General features: G+C 36.3%; 2 protein-coding genes across 3 annotated transcripts; one reads left to right on the top strand and one right to left on the bottom strand.

Moving 5' to 3' along the window:
• Positions 1 to 4567: 4567 nt before the first annotated feature.
• Positions 4568 to 17725, bottom strand: ccdc73 (coiled-coil domain containing 73). The gene is made up of 19 exons (XM_082159541.1): positions 17712 to 17725; positions 15906 to 15973; positions 15672 to 15809; positions 13703 to 13774; positions 13470 to 13541; positions 13353 to 13388; positions 13130 to 13204; positions 12137 to 12175; positions 11534 to 11669; positions 11119 to 11198; positions 10906 to 11034; positions 10773 to 10832; positions 10135 to 10239; positions 9405 to 9515; positions 9106 to 9246; positions 8634 to 8787; positions 7170 to 8453; positions 6961 to 7079; positions 4568 to 6290 (listed from the first exon to the last, which is right to left on the bottom strand). The coding sequence occupies exons 2-19, from the start codon at positions 15945 to 15947 to the stop codon at positions 6024 to 6026; spliced, it is 3060 nt and encodes a 1019-aa protein (XP_082015667.1). The 5' UTR covers positions 15948 to 15973; positions 17712 to 17725; the 3' UTR covers positions 4568 to 6023.
• A 528-nt stretch (positions 17726 to 18253) lies between these two features.
• Positions 18254 to 24352, top strand: tcp11l1 (t-complex 11, testis-specific-like 1). 2 transcript variants are annotated; one of them, XM_082159543.1, is made up of 10 exons: positions 18254 to 18411; positions 18827 to 18977; positions 19061 to 19193; positions 19394 to 19514; positions 20836 to 21056; positions 21136 to 21272; positions 21391 to 21554; positions 22509 to 22690; positions 23063 to 23235; positions 23329 to 24352. In XM_082159543.1, exons 2-10 carry the CDS (start codon positions 18830 to 18832, stop codon positions 23544 to 23546), a joined length of 1497 nt encoding a protein of 498 aa, XP_082015669.1. In that variant the 5' UTR covers positions 18254 to 18411; positions 18827 to 18829; the 3' UTR covers positions 23547 to 24352. The 2 variants fall into 2 exon arrangements, with proteins under 2 accessions (XP_082015669.1, XP_082015668.1); XM_082159542.1 differs by having other exon boundaries at positions 18824 to 18977.
• The last annotated feature ends 579 nt before the right edge of the window (positions 24353 to 24931 follow it).

Raw genomic sequence — 24931 nt, 5'->3', positions numbered from 1 at the left:
ACGGGTTCATGGGCTGGTCAGGATAAGGGGCTTTCCGCAGGGGAAGACTGTTTTCAATGTTATCATTTTGCTGAAGACTTTCACTCCAATTAGCAATAAAAACATCAACATTTTTAACAACAGATAATGTTAAATCACACTTAGTTCTTCAAATATTTTGTGATGACTGCTGTTTATAATTGAAATAATTGAAATAATCTAAAATGATTTGCTAATTATGATTTAAATTAGTTGTTTTTCATGACATTGCTTTGTTGTGGCAGTCATAATAAAATATTTAAAAAAAATATCCCACAATTGTAACTCTCGAAGGGCAATTGCAACTTTGTATCTGCCGATTCCAATTAGTTTAACTGAGATTTTTAATCTCGCAATTGCAACTTTTTATCTCAAAATTTTGTTTTTTGATCTCACAATTGTGAATTCACTTGTATCAATTGCGACTTACTCATAACTCACAATTTGACATATCTTGCTGTTATTACTTTATCTCACACTTTTCTCAGAATTGCGATTTATTTCCAGTCTTTTTCATTGGCATTTTGCCAGGACAACATAGATTATATATATACACTGAAATGATCAGCAAACAACAATATGTCCTTTTTAACACAATTTGGCAATATATCTGGCAGTTGTGACTATCTCACAATTGCGACTTTTCTCAAAATTGCGGCTTTATAACTCAAAATTTGACATCTTGCAGTTGTGACTATCTCTCAGTTGCGACTTTTCTCAGAATTGTGACTTTTTAACACAATTTGACAAAATATCTGGCAGTTGTGACTCTTACAATTGTGGCTTTATATCTTGCAATTATGATTTCTCATAAATGCAATTTCTAATCTCAAAATTGTGTCTTTAGATCTCATAATTGTGACTTCACTTGTATCAATTGCGACTTTCTCATAATTGCGACTTTATAACTAAAAAATTTACATTATATCTTGCAGTTTATTTATATCTCACAGTTGCGGCTTTTTTCAGAATTGCGACTTTACAACTCAAAAACTGACATATCTTGCAGTTATAACACTCACAGTTGTGACTTTTCTCATAATAGCGACCTTTAACGTACAATTTGACAATATATCTTGCAGTTGTGACTATCTCATAATTGTGGTTGTATATCTTGCAATTATGGCTTTATCTCAGTTGTAGCTTTATATTACACAATGTGACTTTATTTCTTATCTTAAAATGAATCTCACAATTACTTTTTTTTTTTTTTACTCTGAGGCAGAAACTGGCCATAAGAAACCCCTCAAATCTTACCAACTTATCCGTTTTTTCTAAGCCGGTCAGCAGGGTGAGCAAGTCAGTGAAAGCACACTATATAAACACTCCTCAGGGACCAGAAAGTGATCCATCATTGTGCACTGCCATTGTAATGCTTCTAAGACTGATTAAGTCAAAGCCAGCTAAATCATCTGAATTCCTGCTGTGCTGTGGCCCTTGCTTTCTAGATTAAGATGAAAAGGCCTGCGCATTCCTCATTTGATAATTAATGATGCAACCGTAACGCGTTTCTGACGGTTGCGTAAGAGCTCATTAGCCATTACCTTCAACAATACACATTTGGATGAACACACTCTTTATTAAAAGTCTACAGCCTGAATGAAGCATCAACTGTTTACATTTAGTTAAAGAGCATGTGAAAGGTGAACGTCCCCACTGCAGTCCAGAAACAAAGTCTGGGTTCGAGGAAGTCATAAAATATATTTGTAAATGTAATAAGGGCGATAGCCGAAAAAAGAAAGTCTAATCGAGGCTTCCGATTTTGTTTAGGAACGATCTAAAATTAGAGCCAGTGGCACCAATAAGGCAGAATGGAACTGATCTGAATCTATTGACCTCTGAGCTCATTTTTCCTGTAATCTGACAGGTCGTAAGGTTGCACCAGTGGTCATTAATCTAGCAGTAGGGGATAAATACACATCTCTATTTCCCGCTGAAAATCTGACAGATTGATTCACAGATTATATTGTGCTAAAATCACAGAGTTAAAAAACATAGATGCAAAAATCACTCCTTCATGCCTTTTTTTCTTTTTTTGTCTTTGAGGGGGAGCTTGGTTATTAGAAAAGTAAACAAGATATCCAACATGTGGAATGCCAAATGCCAAAAAAAATTCTTTGGGAACAAATCAGTTCTTATTATTTGACAAAGGAGCTGCCACGCAAAACATAAACACTGTGAAGAGGTTTGCACTGAGATCAGCCAAATCTGAGGTCCATGTAAAAATGTGAATATATTGTTAACATGTCTAATAAATTAATAGGCAAGCGACAATGTCTCTTAGGGTCCTTTCCTAGATTATAACTATTGGAACACAAATTAAACTCATATACTGCACCATATGGATAGTTTAATTATAAAAATTCCTTATGAAGATTATATAGAACTATAAAAACCGCTATGAAAAATTAAACGAAAGGCTGTTTTCTAAAACAGTATAGGATATGCCATTCATGTCTTATGCAGTATGTGACAGAGGGAGAGACAGCAATTGAGAAGCTTAGCTCATCACTGAGGAGCAGTTAAGGGTCGCTGACTGAACGTAATGGTGCACATCATTGAACCCTCACTGAGGGGGAGGTATCCATATCTATTTTCTCTCTTGGTTACAGAAACACTCTGCAACTTAAAATCAAAAGCAAAATGAATCAAAAAAAAAAAAAAAAAGGTTTGAAGCTTTAGGCCACTAATAAATGTTGACAAATACATGCTCTTTAAACTTGAGCACCAAATTAGCATATTATAATGATTTCTCAAGGATCATGTGACACTGAAGACTTGAGTATTGATACTGAAAATCAGCAGTTATTTTAAATTGTAATATGTCACAATATTACTGTATTTTTAATCAATAAATGCAGCCATTGTGCAGACTTCTTTTAAAAATATGGACAAAAAATATCTTACCAATTAAACTTATTTGCCTTTTTTACTGTAAGTTATGATATCAAATAAGACTACCTAAAAGAATATTAAGTCTTTGTCAAAATGCTGTATGTGTATTCGTGTAGGCTATGTGTAGATACATATTTAGAACCATAAATTGTGATTATAAACACTAAAATCTTTTCTTTTTTACTACACCTAGCTTGATTGTGAAAAAAAAAACCTTGACCACATAACTTTTCTGAGTTTTCTGAGTATAGAACTTCAACCAAGACCCTTGCAAAACCCTTTAAAAGTTAGTAACTAAATACATTTGTGGCTTAATGGATCTCAGTGTGTCATTCACTAGTTCTGATTTAGCACAAGGGGAGGCCGTGTCGAGGAGGAGACCGGACTGGGAGTAGAGACTGGGGGCATGCAAGTTTTACAAGATTCCCTGGAGTGAAGAAGCGCTCTCCATCATCTGGCTGTGACATCCCACTGAGTAAGACTTATGGGCTGACACCTCAATAGGGACACGGCTAATGCAGGACGGCATGTGGGTTAAGATAGGGCTCCTGATCGCCCCACCACCCCCCACCCGTCACAGCCCGAAATGGCTCATCCTTTAAGAGGTGCACATTGCCGGCTGAACAGATATATAGGTGGGGATAAAATACTCCACGTATGGGGAGTACCGTGTACCCATGTGATCGCTTCTTGTCTCTTCAGAATTAAAAACGTATGGGCCAGCCATGGTGGTCCTTGAGGGGTATAATTCAATCAAAACAGCCGTCCGCTGAGCATTCCTATTTCTCACTGGATTCGTAGTACGACGAGAAGATTAACAACTGGTTGAAAGAGAGAGGAGCAGTCAGAACTTTGGGTTTGGGCTAATTTAAGGCCATATAAATGATGTGGATGGTGAACTTTAAACTCTGCTGACCTTTGACAGTAGTGGGAAGGCGAAGATTATCTGCTCGTCTCTCAATTTGAGGTAAGATGAGAAGGCAAGAGTGTAGGTGATTCACAGCTGTAGAGGGAGAACAAGACAGGCTTTTTTTTTTTGCTTTTTTTTTTTAAAGGAGGGTCTTGGGCTTGCAAAAAGTTAAATGTAAATATATATGCGTGCCTGGTTTGGTGCACTCTTTTGTCACCTTTAGGGCTTTAAAAACCCTAACGTAATTACAACCGAAAGAGAAAATTGTGGCAGGACAATTTGAACAACAAGGGATTGTAATGAGTCTGTTCTTTTTAGTGAATCAAACTCAGCACAACCAGTGTAGGATGACTCCTGAATTAATGATTCTAATGAGTAAGTTCTTTTTAGTGAATTAGGCAAATACAGTGCAACCAGTTTAGTCAGATTACCAAACAAATTATTCCAATGAGTTGGTTCATTTTGGTGAATCAAAAACATAAACTCACCAAGTGTAGGCCAACTTCTGAATGAATGATTTTAATGAGTCAGTTCTTTTTAGTAAAATATAACGCAACCAGTGTGCCATTCCCGAAATGATTAAAATGAGTTGGTTCTTTTTAGTTAATTTAAACATATGCACCGTAAAACTGTGATACTTAAATCAGGGTTTGTTTTTAATATGACAGTGTGTAGTTTAAGATTTTGTCAGTAGTACTTTATACATATTGATGAACAAAACATGGCATTCTTTTGCAAAAAAAATTATAAATTGAATTATTGAAATGATCTCATCATCTGGCAATGGAATGTTCAGAAATGGAAGATTATTAAGAGGTACTGGACCCAGCAGCATTAAATCCTTTATCATTTCCAAATCAGGGTGCAGAAATTAAGCAAAGCACAGTGGCCTAAACATGTGGCGACAGCAACCCCTATAAACAGAAGTGAACTTGTTTGCGCTGAATGTTGTTCTAAAGTTAAACGAACACACAGCGGCCTAGCAGTGCGCATGCAGACGGGTCAGGCTAATTTGCTGTGGCAGTCAGGACATGGTGATGGAATGTGAATGTCAGCAGGCTCTGTATTTACACACTATATAAAACCGACTAGTAATTAACACTAGGGCCCTCCCGCGCTCAAGTGTAATTGACTGTTTCAAAGGACTGCCACTTCATAATCCAGTGTGTGTATTAAAATTACGCTCTCCATATTGCCCACTCCTTCTAAGGATAAGGGTCAGTACTGCTGGCACAGTGGCTGAAACGCATAAGATTTCTTTACGAGGACATTAACATTTTGACATATTAATAATGAGTAAGTGTATTAAGGTGAACCTCTGAGGGACCTTGCGATTTCATCAGGAGGTGCGCATTTGCTTTCTGCTGGATGATTTTAGTACTAGGCGAACTGTTTTTGTGAGGCATGTTAATTTGAGATGGAAACTCATCTGGTTTATTTTCCTAAAATACAGCTTATTAAATATTACCGGATGGGCTAGTATATGTCGCATTATAGCATAAACCATGTTAACGCAAGAAAAAATAAACAGAATAAGCTCTTCAGATGACAACATCTGTCGTATTTTTCTTAAAAATAATAATTTGATTTAAAAACAGCTCATGTGGATCAACCAAAGTATCCACTTTCATTGTGACCAGTGCCGCCATATGCAACACATTTTATTTTGTCATCTTATTGCCCTAACATGTGTCCACACGGTCCCCACAGCCTATTTACCAAGGACATAAACTTAATGGCAGACTCATTTGCATTTGTTAATTTGGCTTGATATGTGCTAATTGATTCTTCTTACTTGTGTATTTTAATTATCCCAAGTTATAGTATGGCCACAGTTTGTGTACCAAATGTAAATTAGCAATGTTTGGTCATTAAATGCCCTCTGAGGAATGAGCATGCTAGCCTGGGAATAATGAGTGTTAATTAGCTTGTGCAGCATAATTAACAGGTTTTATGTGCAACACTTACATTGTTTAGCGATGGGTTAACATGATGCTTTACTATTTTAAGAAAGTCTGCAAAAAGTAAAGCTGTTTGTAATAATGAACATTTATTCAGTTAAATTATTTGGAAATATATTAACAATGAACACAAATATCATATTTACTGCATTAAATCAGATGGAGGGTAAGAAATATATCCAAGCAAACACATTTGAATACAACAGCAACATTACCAACGTATTCCTTTCTAATCCATATCAATCAATTTTGCGTCTTTTTTGGGGCGTTAAAACTTCAGATGACATCAATTCCTCGATTTTTGCAATTTGGGCCATTATGTCAGATTGTTTCCGTTCCTCTTTTTCTTCAGAACTAGATGCCATAGGCCAGGTCTGTTTCTCCAGGCTCTGGAGTTTGGGAGGAGGAACTGTAGGAGTGCAGTCTTGTCGCAGCCCATTACCCACAGAAGAAGAGACTGGACTGCCACTCGGAGGCGAGCTATAGGAGATAAGAACTTGATTCTCCTGCGGGAAAATAAAGTGGGTCATAAAAGTGCCATGACACTACCTTGATTTAATTCTTATGGACGTATTAATAGCAATGAAAAGTGAAATCCACCAAATTTGGTCTATTGCCATCATGTTAAGTTTTTTAAGAAAAAAAACAAAAAAGAGAAACGATCACATTGAGTGTGTTTCAAAATTACATAAATTAACATTTTAATAGTATAAAAATGACTGATGTTCTCATATAGTGTTTGCATGTATTTCATGTAATTCTTATTTTATTTAAAATATATACTTCAAAACTTTATTCTTCTTTGTAACTTATGGAGGCAAAACTCCACTTGTAAAAGGTGTAAAAAACATCCATTTTGATTGATTTCATTTGAGTAGTCCAGCATAAAACATAGTTGAAACCAGATAACCATGTTACTGAAAACAACAGACTGCAAAACGATCTCTGGTTTATTCCCTATTAGCATCTTAGCTCCCTTTGGAGTTGGGCTGCATTTCTGTGATTTATACCCGCAGACTTTTGTCCTGCTGTTTTCTATCAACATTTAATTGAGAAAAATGCTGCCATTTCACCCTGCTGAAATACTTCTGGGAATGGAAGTTGTCTTTGGGCACTGAGCGTGTTCTACAGCGTTAACTCACTAGATTCTTCACGGGCCTGTGTTTGTAAACTTACTTTCTCCAGTAACATTTGAGAAAAAGTCTGCTTGATTGCATTCCACTCTCCTTGACAGTCGTTCTTTTGGTGGGGACGATTGCTTGGAGTTTCCAATCTTTCAGGTGTCTTCATTACGGCTGTGAAAATAGGATTTGAATTTTACATTTATTGTGGTCAGATATTGATTCTTATTATTGAACATACTCTATTAACATAACAAGACATGCCTCTTTTTGCCAATTTATCCTTCATAAAAAGGGGAGCACATAATGGAGAAACAAGCTCTTGAAATCCAGAGGACCACGGCTCAGTTCTTGAGGTTGATGTTGGATGTTGCTTCTTTTTCCCTTTTATGAAAGTCTCCCATGCAAAGGACAACTGATATCTACTATTTCCAGAATGGTTTGAAGTATCTCCCATTGAAATGCTCTCCTGGTCAACATCTGATTGGTCATTTGCTGTTGTAGACCCAGGAGAAGAAGCATCTTGGTCAGGGTTTGTGATCTTGGCTTCTTCAGAAGAAATACCCAGTTCAATATGTTGCGCTTTCAATGGTTGTGAAAGAAAAGTCCCGTCCTCTTTTTGAGCATTATTTTCTGATATGACCTCCACTGTGTCAACTGCAGTCACTGAAGTGGTCTGATCAACAAGAGGAAACTGTTTAGATTCCACTTCACTGACCACATTATAGAGGCTTGTTTCAGTCGAGTCATCAGCTTGGGAAACCCGGCTTTGCAAAGGTTCACAGATCAATTCAGGTGGTGAGAACTGATCTTTGGACTCATCAAGGTGTGTATCTAAAGATGTTGTGGCGCTTGCACTATCAAAAGTGGTTTCAGGCTCCTCGTATACAGGTTTGTGGCATAGACTTGGCTGGGCGGCAATCAAACCTTCTGTAATGTCCGTTTTGTCGTAAAAGACAACTGTGTCTTGAGTATTTGAATTTGCAGTTTTTTCTTCTGAAAGTCTCTCTGCAGTTGTTTGACTTTCCTTTGGTGAAACACTGTGGATAAATTCAGGTATGGCAGTCTGGTGGTCTTTGTATTCTTTAGACAGAGATGTAGCATATCCCTGGCTGTCCATGTGTTTATCTGATGTCTGGGATTCAGTCACTTCAGAAATACACAGATTCTGCTCCAGCGGTCTATCTTTCGGTTCCAAAGCCAAAGGGTTTCCGTCTACGCCATAAACAGACCTGGTTTCAGGCCCTGATAGCTCAGCGAGACGACTGTCTGTGTCACTTTGGGCTGGGTTTAAGGGGCATCCTTTATCAACTGTGTTGCAGAATGGCTCACTTTCACTGACACCCGTTTTTGTTTCATCACACAACTTTAACAGTTGATTCATCTTGAGATTAACATCCTCAGGTCTTGAGATGTTATCAGACCCATCGGTTGAAACCGATGGTGAGAGTACAGGTACTATTCTATCTACCTGCATGAAAATGTCAAGTTCCTTGTTGTTATCAGAGTGGCCATCTTTTCTATCCTTCTGAGACTCAATACTTTCATCTGTGTAAGGAAATTAAATGCATGCATCATTATGAGAGAAAAATGAGAAGTACATGTAAGCTTTCTTGATAAAGAGACTCCAGTAACCACCTCCCTGCATTTCACATCATTCTGTATAAAACTATTAGTTATAGTGGCGCCAAGCTTGGCTGGAGAAGACAACTTTGCATTCTTTCTTACCTGGTATGTCTTTATCAGGGTGACTTGTTGGTTCACGGTTATCATGAGGACTAATAAGACTGTCCTCAAGATCTTTATGGAGACTGCTCTCCTTCACAAGGTTAATCTCATTAGATGTTGTACCAAGAGAATTTTCTTGATCTTTTAGGGCAATCTGTAATAAAAGATCACAGTCAGATTATAATTCAATCATTTAACACAAATATTGTCAAATGCCTCTTCAAAAAATGGTGAGGTTTAGACCCATCCATGTACAATACCTAATCTACATGCTTATTAAAGGTATAGCGGAGGATCTTTCCAAATTTTAGATAAGACCCGCCCTCTCCACTTTTTGAAAAGTTTGATTGATTCACCAGAATGATTGACAATTAGGAGGACCAATAGTTTAGACTACCCACCAGGAAGTAAAACATCCTCCGCTATACCTTTAAATAATCACTGGTTCTGAATTTATATGTAATCATCCCACCTCAGAGTTATGACGGTCTTTGACCTTATGGACTGCAGAAATAGACAGTGCTTTGTGCTGTTCCTGGAGTTGATTATATGCCTGTTTTACCACTTTCAACTCTTCTTGATTAGTCTCCGTTGACATTTGCAATTGCAGAATCTGTGAGAACACCAATATGAATTATTTTTATTCCATTCCATTTAAAAGAAAAATAATAATATATACATTTAACAACAACAAATGGTTTAAAAAAAAAAAATCACAGTTCCCGCTCTTTCTTTAGCAGAACAGTGATGATTTGTAGAACTTGCCATCACCTCTTTTTTCCAAGTTAGTTTAGAATTTTGGTATTCATCTCTCAGACGAGCGATGCTGTTGTCTCTTTCTTTAGTCCTCTCTTGGTTCAATTCATGTTCTGTTTTAAGGATCTGCAATGAAATTAATCACCCAGAAAATTTTTAATGCAATAATAAATTTTTATGTGTTTATTTAACCTGGACAGAAAATTCCAAACAGATGGAGAGGCCAATACAAATCAGTTGGCTTTTGTCATGTTAATAATGGTTTTAATCAGTGAATGACTAAGTGAATTAAATAGAGGAATGGAGGGAATAAAAGAGAAGGAGGCTGTAAACGGTCATTAAGCACACTTACTATTATTGAGTTGCACTTTGTGTGTTGTAAATGTGCAAAAGTGATTTTCAGTTCACTCAATCAAGTTTATGAGTACTAGGTGACCATTGTTTACTTCTGCATATTTATACCTTATTAAGATGATCATTTTCAGATTAATCAGATTTTGCATTTTTATTTTGTGTATACTAGATGTGTTTATCTACTGGATACAGTTATTTATTTTATTATTAAATGAAATGTTTATGATAATTAAAAAAAATGTAGTGTGTAAATACAGATAGTACAAAACATTTAGGTATCTATAGGGGGGAAAAAACTATAATTTGTACAAAAAATAAAACATTTAAAAATTGTTTTTTTGTGTTATTTAAGGTGATTTTGCAGGTGGAGTTGAGTTTGGGGAAGCCTGACCTGATATTCCACATGGAATCTGCAGAGCTCCTGCTCTGCTCGGCTCAGAGCTTCTGTCTGTGTCTGCAGCAATCTCTGATTGTGCTGGAGGGATCTCAATACCTCCTGACACACACACACACACACATTGGGTTCACACATTTTATGGGGACTTTCCATAGACATAATGATTTTTATACTGTGCAAACTGTATATTCTATCCCCTAACCCTACCCATCATAGAAAACTCGTGGCATTTTTTCAAAAAATATTGTGTATGATTTATAAGCTGTTTTTCTCATGTGGACCAAAAATGTCCCCACAACATTTTGTCCCCATAACTTAGGGTTTACAAGCACCATACACACACGCACACACATGTATGCCACTTTTTCAAGACTCTTCACAGTTCTCCAAACCAACTTTTATCTTGGCACAGCAATTCATTTCACATTCAAAATGCACTGAAACTGCCAAAACACTTCATACATATCTCAAATCAAGTAAATTGAAAGAAGTCATTAAATGCATTTTGTACCAAAGCAATGATAAATGATCCACAGTTTAGCCCACAGAGACTGCTTTTGTGCTCACTACGTGAAGAGTTTTGATTAAATAGCACACAAAAAGGTCCAGATTTTTTTTTCTGAGGAGCTTACCTGCTTCTCTGCCCTCTCTGTGGCGGTCTCATTTCTCAGTTTTTTGTTAAGTTCTGTTTCCTAAAAAAAATATAACATTTAGAAAACATCCTGGTATCATCTTTTGCTATTAACAAATGTAAAGAGATTCTACCACAAAGAGTCTCTGCTGAAGTTGTTGAAACTCTTGTTCTTTTATAACATTCTGTAAACGTTCCTCTCCAGGTCTGCAGACCGATGACACTTTGAATGTAACCAACTCTTTGTTGAGTCTCGCCAAATCCTAAATGTGAAGTAAAATGGGGCAACAATATGTGATGCAGTGATGGAGCACTTCTCCTAACTTCAAAGCAAATCTTTATTTTACCTCTTTTAAGGCTTTAATCGTAGATTCTTGTTTCTCATTGATGGATGTGAGTTTTTTATTAATTCGCATGGCCTCTTCAACTAAAAAAAAAAAAAAAAAAAAAAGATTTAAAAAGCTTGGCATTGCTACACAGGCTTTCATTTAGCATTCACCTACAAAGGCCAAATAATTCATGTCCACAGAATGACAAATCAATTCACTGATGCAAAGCAAAGGACTTTTTTTTAACATCAAATCTGTCCAGAGTGAATGAAGAAAGATTATGAATACCAGAATACATACAAGCACAATGTAGCGATAATAGAGTTTGAAGGCAAAAGATAATCAGGTTTAAACCCTGACTCAACATAAACTGAAGTTTCATTTTAATTAAATGTTTCACTAGGACGATGTTTGTCAGTTAAAACAGTCATACCATTTTGTTCAAGTTTCTGATGGGCCTGTTTGACCATGGCACACTGTCTGGAGAGGGCGGCGAAACGCCTCTCCACTTCTCCCAACTGATTCAGGTGGCTGTCTTTCGTTTGTGTCTGCAGCTGCAACTTTTGCTCCTGTAAAGTTTAAAAACACATTGTCCTCCCTTCGAAGAGGAATATCCCAATTCGCATGTACAAGTAATAACAGTTCTTCTTCTCGGCAAGGGCAGACCATGAATATATACTGCATCGGAGAGTTTGAAGACCTTTGTTTAACATCTCGGCTGAGTGCTCCTTTCTGCTAGATAAGGAGTCAACTTCCAAACATGCCTGAGGGGCTTTTATGCGAAGCGCAGCCCGTTACTGTTTGATTGTCTGTATCAAACTGATTCCCCTCTCCGCCATTGAAAGGTTAAACAGAGCGAGGCTCTGATATAAAATATTTTAATAGTGGTATTTTCACAGCGGCGCTGGCGGTTCACGTGTCACGCCCTCCCTATCCGTTACTCCTGATGATCCGCTCTCCCTCTCAGTTCCTCCTCTTTAATTCTTCCCACTCCCACTTGCCTCTGTCAACAATTTATATAATTGGAAATCCTTACCAGCTCGCTTAATTTCTTCTCCAAACTGTACCTGAGCAACTGCAAGACAGTAGTAAAAGAAAGTGGTTTCAGTGTTTTTTTTTGTCATTTTATTATTATTTTAATACTATATTAAATCATATGAATAAAAATGAAAGGAAAAGGCACATTATTAAGAGCAAAGCCTAGAATAATCTAGAATAACCTGTTATTTACCATTAATATTATAATTATAATATTATACTAATTGTATTGCTTTTTACCACAGACTATGTTAATAATTTAAAGTCCCCCTGTAGTCAAAAATTTTCATCTTCATGCCTTAAAATTGCTTGAATGTAACTCTACAAAGTTACATGTAACTCAGACTCTCGGATCTATGAATATGCAAATTAGCCCTGCCTCCACTCACAGTCACTGAGATCACACGTTGACGTGATTGGTTACAAGGTAGTTTGTGATGTCAGAAACACCAGCGATTTCAAACCGTGTTTTTGAGACTGTCTTTGGTTCACTGCCGTTTTAAGGAGAAATACTCAGGAATATTGTTGACTTATAAATTTGCACATGGTTTGTCTTAAAGCATATTAAAAACACCACATGACATATAAACAACATTAAAAGCTTGATTTTCACCACAGGGGGACTTTAACAACTTCCATAATTCTGTAAATCAAATGTCTTTGACAAGTGAAGCAGTGTTCAAGAATACATCACAATAATTGCTGTGTTTATATACGAATCAAATTGCTCAGATTACCATTGCCAAATAAAAGGGTAACAAGGGCCTTTATTGGCTAATCGTACGGTTGAACCGAGGGTGTGATGAACCGTAGGAGAAAGCATACATCACCCATGTGACATCATTTATCTGACAACACCAAATAGACCTACACAGACCCCCACTCAAAAGGTCAGCGATGAGATGGATTTTCCCACTGTTTTAGATATATGTCCTTAAAGCAAGGTACAGAAGATCTTGTTATGTGTTGTTATTGTATTGATTATGTGTACCTGCAGCAGTTTTAGTTCTTCCTTGAGGCTGATGATCTCTTTGTCTTTCAGTTCAGCAGCCAGCTGGTTTTTACCCTTAAAGAGGTCATTAATATTTAGTCAAGTGATGATTAATTTATTTTAATTAAGCATTTTTAATAGTTACTGTTAAAGAATAAATAAAAAATATTGATAAGAACATAAATCATAGCACAGATTGAAATAGAAATATAAAGCAACTAACCTTTTCTCCCTCAATTCTTTGGATTTGGGCCTGAAACTTTAAATTAGACAAAATAATTTCTATATTTATGTGTGTAATATAAAATCTTGCATACATAGATTGAGTGTGATATCATACCTGTTTTTTTACAGCAGCAAGTGATTCTGAATTTTCAGTTGACATTTTAGAATTCTGACTTTGTAAGGTCTCCTGCAAAAATATAAGAATAAACCATTAATATGGACATTAACTTTAACAATATAAATAGTTTTGTTTCTATAAATGCTCAGTCAGTTCCTAAAAATGTTTAACAGTGGAATCTTGGGAAGTTAGTGGAAAAACAACAGTATTTTTTATCATTCCTAACAAACCTTTTGCCATTCTAACTCCTGTTTGTCCAGCACAAGTTTACAAATCTGCTCTTCATATCTTGTTTCAGCATCCTGTATCCAAAAATGTCGACAAAACACCATTTTATTCATCATCAATAATGAATAAATTCACAAGAAAGGAATAGATTACATTATGTGCCGGTATCTGAACATAAGAGAGGAGATTTTAGCATATAAAGCCATCATTGTCATCCAGTACTGCAGGTTTCGGTCAATGGTTTTCGACATAGTGGCTTTTATGTGCGTGTAGGAGTTTATTTACATTTTCCTAATAAAGTGTGCTACTTGCAAAGCTGTTAACGTTTCGCAGACGGACAATAAATTGAATAAATGGGGTTTGCAGGTAAAAAAAATAAAAAAAGAGCACTAAAATTGGTGGGTCAGATTAATCTTTCAGGACAGAGACTGATCACATATGTGATTAGATGCATTAAATCTAATAAAACAATGAGAGAGAAAAAAACATGTGTAATGCATCAGGACAATTCGCTTTCAGCATCTGAACGAATTTCCTGTGTCTGGCAAAACGACTGACAACATCCCGAGCTAATACAGTCATTTTAATGGAACACACTTTGCACTCTCTTAAAAGAACACAAGAAGTGACTGCATTCAGCTGAGCGCGTTTGTCTGGCAGGAAATCCTCCATCTTAACCCCGGCCCTATAAACCAGAGAACTACAAAGTGTTAGTTTAATGGCATGCCTGAGGATCACATTGATTTAATGCCTTTGTTCCTCACCAACATCATAATAACAGTAAAACATGAGAGATACAATTGTTTATTTTTGCTCGTACAGCCTTTAAACATGTCCAGCGTCGGGTTTTAAGTGCTTTGCTCGAGGGTACCGGTCATGCAAGCAAATATGTGAATTTGTCAGGTCCTGCTGCATGACCCCATTCTAATGTAAGTGTAACTTCTGCTGGCTTATGTCCAGATGGACAGAAAGTGCTGCTCGCTTTAAGTTCTTCTGAACGCTCATGGCACTCCTCCTCCTCACACAAAATTACATTCCTCAGTTCCTCACGAGAACCTTGATGTCATTGGGATACTAATAGGCTGACAGTCCGAATACACTGAGATGTCATTTAGCAGCCTTTTAGAGGGCTGATATTTGTTTGAGATTGCACAAGCTCAATAAGTATGTGCTCGTCTAGGTTAAGACTATTACGAAAATTTCTCAGCCAAGAGAATAATTTGTACGCAAATTACGTTTCTACCTGATATGACGCTTATAAAATTACTCAGTGTAGTTAGGTTAACTCAGTCATTTTAAATATTATTTAGAGTATATTATTTCATTGCTTTCTATCATAGTTATTGCACTATTTAAATGTTAATAAAAACAAAGAAGAAAATATGTATTAATATTATAAGTAAAGATAAATGAGATAAATACCAACTAACTAAATAAATAAACAGGGTGGGAAGCGGTGGGGGCCAATCAAAGGTAACACTGAGGTTTTATTATTTTTGTCTTTATCTCATTAGGTGATCAATTAAAAGAATTGTCTTTAATTGCTGAGCCTAGCAGGGTACTAATGGTAATACAACAACAAAAACCTTTAAAAAAAACAACAACAATGCAATAAACATCATTGTTACTTCCAACCTTGTATCCTAACTTTGTCTTATCTAGCAAAACTGCCAGTTTTACACATTTAGAAACACTTTAGTTTAGGGTCCAATTCTCACTATTAAATAGTTGCATATTAGCATGCATATTACTAGGATATTATTGGCTGTTTATTAGTACTTATAAAGCATATATTAATCTTTGGTCTTATTCTGCATGATCATATTCTATATATTCCTTAATCCTACCCAATACCTCAACTTAACAGCAACCTTGCTGACTATTAATAAGCATTAATTATGATTTTACTGAAGCAAAAGTCGTAGTTAATAGTGAGAATTGGACCCTAAACTAAAGTGTGACCACACATACCCTGTGAATATACAACTCCTCAACCGCCTCCAGGAGACTTGTTTTAAATTCCAGTACTTGCACTGAGATGGTACGGCCATCATTCTCTACGCCAATGTTTGAGGTCTTCGGTTGACAGAGAGCATCTTCATCTTCCATCTAGAGGCAAAAACAGCAGGAGTGTGTGTAAATCTTGGAGCTTTATTTGTGTATAATTTAAAACGCATCATTCTGCTTTGGAATATTTCCACTTACCAAGGAGAAAAACTCTGTTCCGGACTCTACGCTCAACTCCATTGCACTTGGGGAAAGACTTTAAGCACCTAAACAGAACCTACAGATCAAATCTGGTGTTTTTGCTTTTTAAAACAGCAACAATATGATTAAATAAACCAGTGTTCAATAAATAAAGACATAAAAATGATCAAAATAAACTTTCGTCTGCCCAATAATACAGTATTTTAGCTCAACTGTAGGGCGTTTGCTGTTGGGAATCAACTGGACTCTTAACAGGGATCATCCAATCGGAATTTAGAGCTGGAACTATTGGTTTTATAGTACGGCATATGACAAAAACAACTGCCAATACATAAATTTTGCCTCATAAGAATATAAAAAGCGCTACTGTAGACAAAGATCATGCAATTGCATCAAAATAAGCTTTTTAAATCCCATCTCGAACCTATCAAGGTGAAAATGGCGCCATGGTAAGAGTGTAGGCTAATAGGGGTCAGGGCCATAACACCGGATGGACAGATGGCTCTGTCATTCAGAAGGAATTATATAAGATATTTAATTTGATCTGTGCTTGGTCCACTGTATCGCCATCATCATGACTGACTTGGAAAGTGGGAGGGCTTCATTCTGCCTGGTGTTTTAATAGAAGAAAGGCTTTCGTCCATTTAGTCGCTGCTGATATATCAATCATGTGCAGGAATTAAATGATCCCGTTAGAATTTGCTACTATCACAAATGACCTGGAGGGCCAATGTCTTTATTCGCTTCCTCCGCTGATTCACCTCAGCAGATATTAAACAACTTTATAAGCCATGAAAGGCAAAATTAAAAGGACACCATCCATAAAATGGGATAATTCCCTGTCTGCGGTGTGATGTCCATATTACTGTTTGTGATCTGACTCACATAACCACTGATCTGTAAATGTGAATGGCAGCGGTCGGGACTTCAGGTGAAAATCTGCAACGGTCAGATTTAACCTTTGACCTCAGCTGATCAAATTTACAAGAGAGAAATCTGGATTTAATGTCTGAGAAGACTTTTAACCCCAGAATAACATTGTTCTGAGTTATTAAGCAATATTCTGCCATGGTAAACAAGAACTAACTATTGTTAGCACAGTTTTGGGAAAATGTATATTTTAATTTATTATAGTAAATTGAAATAGATCTACTTCAAATAGTGTAAGCAGCTTTTCGTGATTTTTAAGTCATTTTATTAAGAGTAACGTTAGTCATATTTTTTTTATATAACGTTATAAATTACATTTTAATTTCGACCGCGGTAACTAGCATTTCACTATAAGTTAACCTATTTTAATGAACGCTGCCATGGCAAATTAATGTTATATAGAAAATATATATGCCTATAGAAAATAAAAATAGCATATTCTTGAAATGATACATTTCTATTTGTGCACTTTACAAATGTTTTGGTAAGCTAAGCACAAGCTAAACTATCACAACATTTATTTATTAGTTATTTCTCCTCATAAGTGACTAAGTTAAACAGTTAAGTTAATGAGAAGCGCTGCAAATAGTTAATTAAAATGAATGGTTGTTTAATAAGCATACTAAGCATAATTTTGAAGAAAAAAATAATACTTTAAACAGACCTCGGCGACTCCGTTAATGTTAGCCGCACTGACTGGATTTGATGTGGTTGAGGTTTAGTCAAGGATAACGATATATCTAACAAAATAATAATAAATCATACGATTTCTGTACACTTTCCTCTCAAACATCATCATTAAAAAAGTTTAACAGCAAATTATGCGGATCTATTAATTATTTTCCCGAATTGTTTTAAATCACTTCACCCTACCTGTGTCGTCATCAATTCAGGCGGCAAAAGAAAAGTTGCCTTTGCTGCCACCTAGTGTACAGTGTGTGACGACGGGAGAAAGCTCTTCCCACTGAATCTCACAAGAGCAGATCTTTCTTTTGTCCCTTTGACTTGTACGTTGTATTGTACATACCATTTTTGATTAAACTTTTGTATTTGTATATTTTTAGTTTATGGCATAAGAATAAAAAAAGCGAAATATAGCAAAATATTCGAACAGAGCCCAGTATTTCATAATGTGTAATATATAAATATCTTAATTTGAGTTGGATTTAATGTAGAATTACTAGACTTTACTACGGCGTGAATTACTAAAATGAATTTTATTACTTTTTAATCAGAATCATGATTTTATAGCCTTCGAAATTAAAATACTCAAGAAATTAAATTAACTATTTTTATACAATCCTCCCTTTTCGAAGCACACGCGCTAGGGGGAGGCCGACGTTTTTGTTACTACTGGGAAATGTAGTTCTATGTTACGTTTACACAGCTTCATTCCCATTCAAAATCACATCTCAAAAACTACAAAGGAACCTTCCAAATCGTACTTCCGTAAATACACGCATTTGATTCATCCAGAAGAAAACACTCGGGCTGCTACTTTGATTATATGTGGCGAATTGCAGCTTAGTAAAAATAAAGTTTAAGCGGGCGCTAGGTGCTTTAACGAATCCAGGTAAGGTTAAACTGTAAAAGAGAAATGTGAATGACGAATGACCGGATGTTAGAGCGCAGACAGATGCGACACTGCATCTCAGAGATTTTTAGTAATGGGATCAGGCTAGTTGTTTGTCACAGCGCAGTAAACCAAATCACTAGCGAGTTTATAGAAATGTTAGAAACATATTTGAATGTGACTAGTAGAGGGATGAAGGTACTAGAGAGCAATTGTTTATTGATTTGAAAGGCATTCTAGTCTTTTCCTCCTGTTTTATAATAAAAACAAAACAACTTCACACTCAGCTCGCTGTCACACTGCTGCCAGAAAAAAACCCCAGTGTTGTCATTTTAGTGTGGAATTGGATAGAGCAGCTGATGTAATAGTCTGTGTAAAGATCTGTTTAATTTCTCAGCTTCTTTGTTCTCAGCAGAAGATGCCAAAGGAATCTGATGAGTCCTCCAAAGAGGAGCAGAGCAAGATTGACATGGATGGGAAAGAGAACACTGTGGAACCATCAGAAGAGATGATCCGGAAGAGGATCAGAAGAAATACTCCCAGTCCTCACAGACTCACCCCCCAGTGTAAGGAAAGAAATGTTTATGAACTTAAAAAATGTGGCAAATCACCCTTTAACAATGTTAATATTGCATTCAAACACTCACAGCCAGTCCACCCAGATTTGTCTCAGTGGAAGAGCTTATGGAGACAGCCAAAGGAGTCACTAATCTGGCACTGGCCCATGAGATAGTGATGAACAGTGCTTTCCAAGTCAAGCCTTATGAGCCAGAAGAGGGAAGGTAATGGACTTGTTATCATAACATCACAGTGTTCTCAGTGTGCTCATGATATAGCCTAGTTGAAATGTTAGCACTTTCATTTGTCATTATCATTACAATGCAATTATTCTAAAGGGATACATATTGCGGTTCAATATTCACATTACTTTGATTTGAGAGTGTTTTTTAACATTTTGAACATGTCTCTCCTGTATACTCAGTTTGGAGAAACAGGTCAAGGAAATTATGCACAAAGCATTCTGGGATTGCCTTGAGTCACAGCTGAAAGAGGACCCACCATCTTACAGTCATGCTGTCACACTGGTTGGTGAAATTAAAGAGGTAAGGAAAGAATCCAGGCTTACATGTTATGATATAGTACATGAAATTCATTAAATTATATATATATAATCACCGGCCACTTTATTAGGGACACTTGTTCAACTGCTCATTAACTTTATCATTAAATATCTAATCAGCCAATCACATGGAAGCAACTTTGGCATATAGACATGGCCAAGACGATCTGCTGAAGTTCAAATTGAGCATCAAAATGGGGAAGAAAGTTGATTCAAATGACTTTGAACGTGGTATGGTTGTTGGTGCCAGACGGGCTGGTCTGAGTATTTCAGAAACTGCTGATCTCTAGGATTTACAGAGAATGGTGAGAATATGAAAAAGAGAAAATATGCTGTGAGTGGCAGTTCTGTGAGCGAAAATGCCTTTTTGATGCCACTCAAATACCTCAAACCTCGAAAAAAGTAACCTCGTTCCAACCGAGGTCTGCAGAAGAGCATCTCTGAACACACAACACGTCAAACCTTGATGCAGATGTGCTACAGCAGCAGAAGACACACCGGTGTCACTCCTATCAGATAAGAACAGGAAACTGAGGATACAATTCGCACATGCTCAACAAAATTGGAAGCTTCTAGACAATCTAGAGCATTACAAAATGTTTCCACCTTTTTTAATAGTTGTGTTTGAGTCCCTCAATTGCCCTCAGTGTGAAAAGATGGATCTCAAAATCATACAGGCACCGCTGGAAAGGGTTCAAATATGCAAAAGATGAAGGAGAACCAAATAATTTGTGGGACCTGGAGGGTTTTTCTGAAGAACATTGGGCAGTTTAACTGCTCAGGACAAACAAGGAAGGGATTCATGAACAACCATCACAAAACAAAAAAACAGTTGTGGATCATCCAGGTAACGACACAGTGTTACGAATCAAGCGTATGTAAACTTTTGAACTGGGCCATTTTTATAAATTCAACTCTTGTGGACTATATGTAAACATTTTATGTTAAATATCTTATTTAGGACAGTATTAAATAAAAAATAACATGCATTTTGTAGGATCCCTCTTATTTTGCAAATTCTGCAAGGTGTGTGTGAACTTTTGACCATGACTGTATATATCTCATAGGCATTGACTTATGTTTCTGCCGGTGGGTACTCAGTACTCAGTATTAATACTAAATACTTTTTTAATATTTATCTCCGTGCGATGGTGCGAATCTACACAAATGTTTGCAGAGGGAAACAGAAAGACTGCAAATATATTACCAACCGTTGTATACTTTCTCAACATATCTGTGAACATTAAGCAACAAAAAAAATGTTTGAAGGTGTTCATTAGTTCCCTGTCTCCCTGTTTTTCCAGACCCTGCTGTCTTTTCTGTTGCCAGGACAGAGCCGACTGAGAGGGCAAATTGAAGAGACTCTGGACCTCTCATTGATCCAACAGGAGGCGGAAAACGAAGCTCTAGACATCAGTAAAGTAGCCCGCTTTATAATTGACATGATGGGCACCTTTTGCGCACCCTGCCGTGATGAAGACATCAGACAGCTGCGTAAAATCCCTGACATCGTGCCCCTTTTTAAGTAAGTCACTTAAACAGATCAAGTTGAAGGTCACATGACTCCAAATCATATAATCATGTTTATTTATACACATCTGCAGGTCAATATTTGCAGTGCTAGATAAAATGAAGATTGACATGGCCAACTTCGCTGTGAGCAGCCTGCGACCTCACCTCTTACAGCAGTCGGTGGAATACGAGCGGAAGAAGTTTCACGAGTTCCTTGAAAAACAACCCAGTAAGGAAATTCAATGACTTGTATGATATACATATTAAATGAATGTTATGCTTACATAAGTAGCCTACATTTAGGAAATGCTGATCTCTTTAATTCAGTTGTGTGTTCATGTTTGCAGATGCTTTGGATTTCACGAAGAAGTGGCTCCAAGACACATCAGATTATTCAACCGGTGGAGAAACGGAGGGTGGAGCAACATCTACAACAATTTCTGCTCAACTCCACAATCTTGCCTATTTACGCCTGTTAAAATGGGACCATGATGCTGAGTCTTTCCCAGAGGTAATGTGTTATTGGAGATCACTGATAGTAGTTTGTAGTTTTATATTTTGATATTTTTTGGATGCTATTTGGATCATACAACTGTCCTGATATCATAATGGAGAATTGTAATAATTCATAATATTTATACAAAAATGCTTTTTAGCTTGCAAAATACATACTCTTTTTCTTTTTTGTTTTAAAGAAATTAATACTTTTATTCAGCAAGGATGTATTACAATAAGGTAGTGATAATAAATAAATGTATAATGTTATGTTACAAAATATTTATATTTCAAATAAATGCTGTTCTTTTGACCTTTCTATTTATCAAAGAATCCTAAACAAAAATCATGTTTTCAACATTGATGATAATAAGATGTTTATTGAGCAGCAAATCATCATATTAGAATGATTTCTGAAGGATCATGTGACACTAAAGACTGGACTAATGATGCTGAAAATTTAACTTTGCCATCACAGGAATAAATTACATTTTATATTATATTAAAATTAAAAACATTTATTTTAATTTCCAATAAAATCTCACAATATTACTGTTTTTACTTTATTTTTGATCAAATAATTTGTAGCCTTGATGAGCATAAGAGACTTCTTTCAAAAACAAAATAAAAAATCTGACAAATCCCAAACATTTGAACATATTATATATATTTATATATTAAAGATATTAAAGATATTTAAAATGTGTATGTTCGCAAGCATTTAATATGTATGGAAAATGTATTTTTTTACACCACATGACATTTCAGAGTCATTAAATGTAAACTTTTGTTAAAAATGTTTTTACAAAATGATATGAAACTAACGCAAAAACACAAAATGTACATGTTTAAGAACTTGGCACATGTGTTTTAAACAATTTTTCTACATTGTGTACACTCTTATTTGTCATTGAAACCAAACCTTGTTGCTGTTCTTTTCCTCCCTTTTCTCCCTCCTGCGATCAAACAGACTCTTCTCTTGGATCAGTGCAGATTTCAGGAGATGCAACAGGAGTTGGAGCAGCTGGCACTGGTGGCATCAATCCTGCTCATAGTGTTTAACAGTGCTGGGGAGGCCATTTCTGGACTCCCGGGACTCATTGAAAGACTGAAGAAAACCATTAAGATTCTGTTAGCAGAGATGCACACGCCGTAAGTTTGAGGTTGGCATGGAAGTGGAAGTTGCGATAGTCTTTTCTTCCCTATTGTGACGTGTATGTCCAAGTGAAACGGCTCCTCGAACAAGGAAAATGTAGGGCGGGACTTGATTTTGTTCATCTGGAATTGTTCGGATGGTTGTGGTATTGCTGTGATGTCATGTGAGTGACAGGTTGTCCCGCCCTCGCGCCGGTAAACACGTCATCAGAGAAGAGAAGTCGCTGCAAGAGGGAGAAGTTATTTTGGTTAAAGATTATGACGGCACATGAAAAACAAGAGTTGTTGACTTTAAGATCATTCTATTCCAGTGCTATTTCTAATGCTTCACACTTACATAAGCCAAACTGTTGTGCTTTTCTCTCGTAGGTCCTTCAAAGCGGATGAAGCTTTTGCTGCTGTTGCAGAGAAAATGTGTTTAGAGCTCAGAGGATGCTTGTCTCAGCATGGCTTTTCCCCATTTCCCTCAGACAGAGAGAACACATTGAAAGGCCAAATTGTAGCTGCAAAGTCTGCGGACAACCCCATCCGCAAGGTCATTGGTAAGCGCAGCCCAAGTGCTTTGACAACCCAAAAAGCAGTTAGGATTCCATTTAGAAGTGAAGTCTTATCTAAAACTGTATTTTTTCTATTAGATTCCCGGATCCAGGCGTACCTTCTTGGCTTCCTGGAGTCAAGCGCCCACCGGAGTGCCCCAGCCCTCCCTGGAGGTCTGACGCCCATCAGCAAAGAGTTGGAGGAGATTGCCGTCAAACTGGAACGTTTGGTGACCTTCAACAAGCTAGTTTACTCTCCGTTCTATCAGAAGATCCTCCAAGACATTCTGAAACAAAGGGAAGGTTTAGATGTGTGAACAAAACACATGAAATACTTGCCACTAGTAATCCTGGCTTTCACATTCTGTAGCTATATATCTGGATTATAGTGTCTATAAACTTGCTAATTTACTCACATGCTAGCACTAATGGATATTTAAGAATTAGCACTCCTAAGGTCCTCTCATTGTATTGTATATCAGGGAATATTTGTGAATGTATCAAGATATTTGATTTGCCTAAAGCTTGGATTACTTTAGGCAGTGGCTGATGACTGATAGAATAGTGCTCTGAAATGTAAGAGAGAAGAACCTTGTGAATACTGTTAGTGTGCAACAAAATATATATATAAAAAATACTTGCATTTTACAAAAGATTAGCTGTTTTCAAACATTTGCTGTTGTAGCCCGAACCCTTCGGCAAAGGTGTTATTAAGGTTTCTGGCTCGTTTTGGATACATTTGAGGTAAAGGATGTGTATTTGACTGGTGCCTTAGTTTGTGAAGTGCCACCCATGTTTATGTGCACATTTTTCTCTTTAATGCTCATTTGAACCTTCAGATAATCCCCATGTTGTTCCGACAGTCATGAGAAACCTGGAATACCGAGCATGTTCTTTTTAAAGAATTACTGATTTATTTATTTTTTAAAGAACAATGTTTCTATCAACATTGAGCATGTTTTACAGAAAGACACCTTCTCACAAGCAAATGTATTCCCTTCTGCACTTCTCTATGTTCTACTTTCATAAACTTCTATGGTGTGTCTTATTAATGCAGTATTACTAATGGTTATTTGAAACTGAATGCTGGCTGTCAATAAAAATACGAGGTGTGTAGAAAACATTGTTGACTGGATTTCCTGTTTTTTTCTTCTACCATTTATCTAATTCACATGATATTTTATTATATGAAAGGTTCATTTATTACATTGTTTTATATATTTTTTATACAACAGTAGTCAATATTTGAAGTGGATCAAAAATGTTCATCAAAGTCGTACTAAGATGAACGGGTATTGTTCAAAATTCATGTATAACTTTGATGAAAGGTTTTGATCCACTTCAAATGTTGACTACTGTATGGTAACGCTTAACAATAAGGTTATTTGTTACCATTAGTTAACATGAAATAACGCTAAATAATTCTTCTAAAGAATTTAATAAACGTAGTTAATATTAAATTCAACATTTATAAATACATCTGTTTTATCTGTTCATATTTAGTGGATCTCAACATGATTGGACAATGAACAATTGTATTTTTATTAACTAATGTTAACAAAGATGAAAAATTAATAAATACTGTAACAATTTTAATGCTAATTGTCAGTTAATGCATTAACTTATGTGACCCTATTGTAAAGTGTTACCACCACTTCCTTTAAATGATCAATTATTATTAAAATATTAGATGTATTTCAGC

Source organism: Leuciscus leuciscus, assembly GCF_965113295.1.
Source record: "Leuciscus leuciscus genome assembly, chromosome: 25".
In the NCBI taxonomy this organism is placed as follows: Eukaryota; Metazoa; Chordata; class Actinopteri; order Cypriniformes; family Leuciscidae; genus Leuciscus; species Leuciscus leuciscus.
Note: the sequence above shows the minus strand (reverse complement) of the source record. Positions and strands in the feature narration are given on the sequence as shown.

Bases quoted from the DNA above. Each gene is read 5' to 3' on its own strand.
- tcp11l1 (XM_082159543.1), top strand. From the start codon at position 18,830: ATGCCAAAGGAATCTGATGAGTCCTCCAAAGAGGAGCAGAGCAAGATT. The intron at 19,515-20,835 runs GTAAGGAAAGAA...CTGTTTTTCCAG, and splicing joins TGGTTGGTGAAATTAAAGAG to ACCCTGCTGTCTTTTCTGTT. The intron at 21,057-21,135 runs GTAAGTCACTTA...ACACATCTGCAG, and splicing joins GACATCGTGCCCCTTTTTAA to GTCAATATTTGCAGTGCTAG.
- ccdc73 (XM_082159541.1), bottom strand. From the start codon at position 15,947: ATGGAGTTGAGCGTAGAGTCCGGAACAGAGTTTTTCTCCTTG. The intron at 13,389-13,469 runs GTATGATATCAC...TCTAATTTAAAG, and splicing joins TTGCTGCTGTAAAAAAACAG to TTTCAGGCCCAAATCCAAAG. The intron at 8,454-8,633 runs GTAAGAAAGAAT...TTCCTTACACAG, and splicing joins CCCTGATAAAGACATACCAG to ATGAAAGTATTGAGTCTCAG.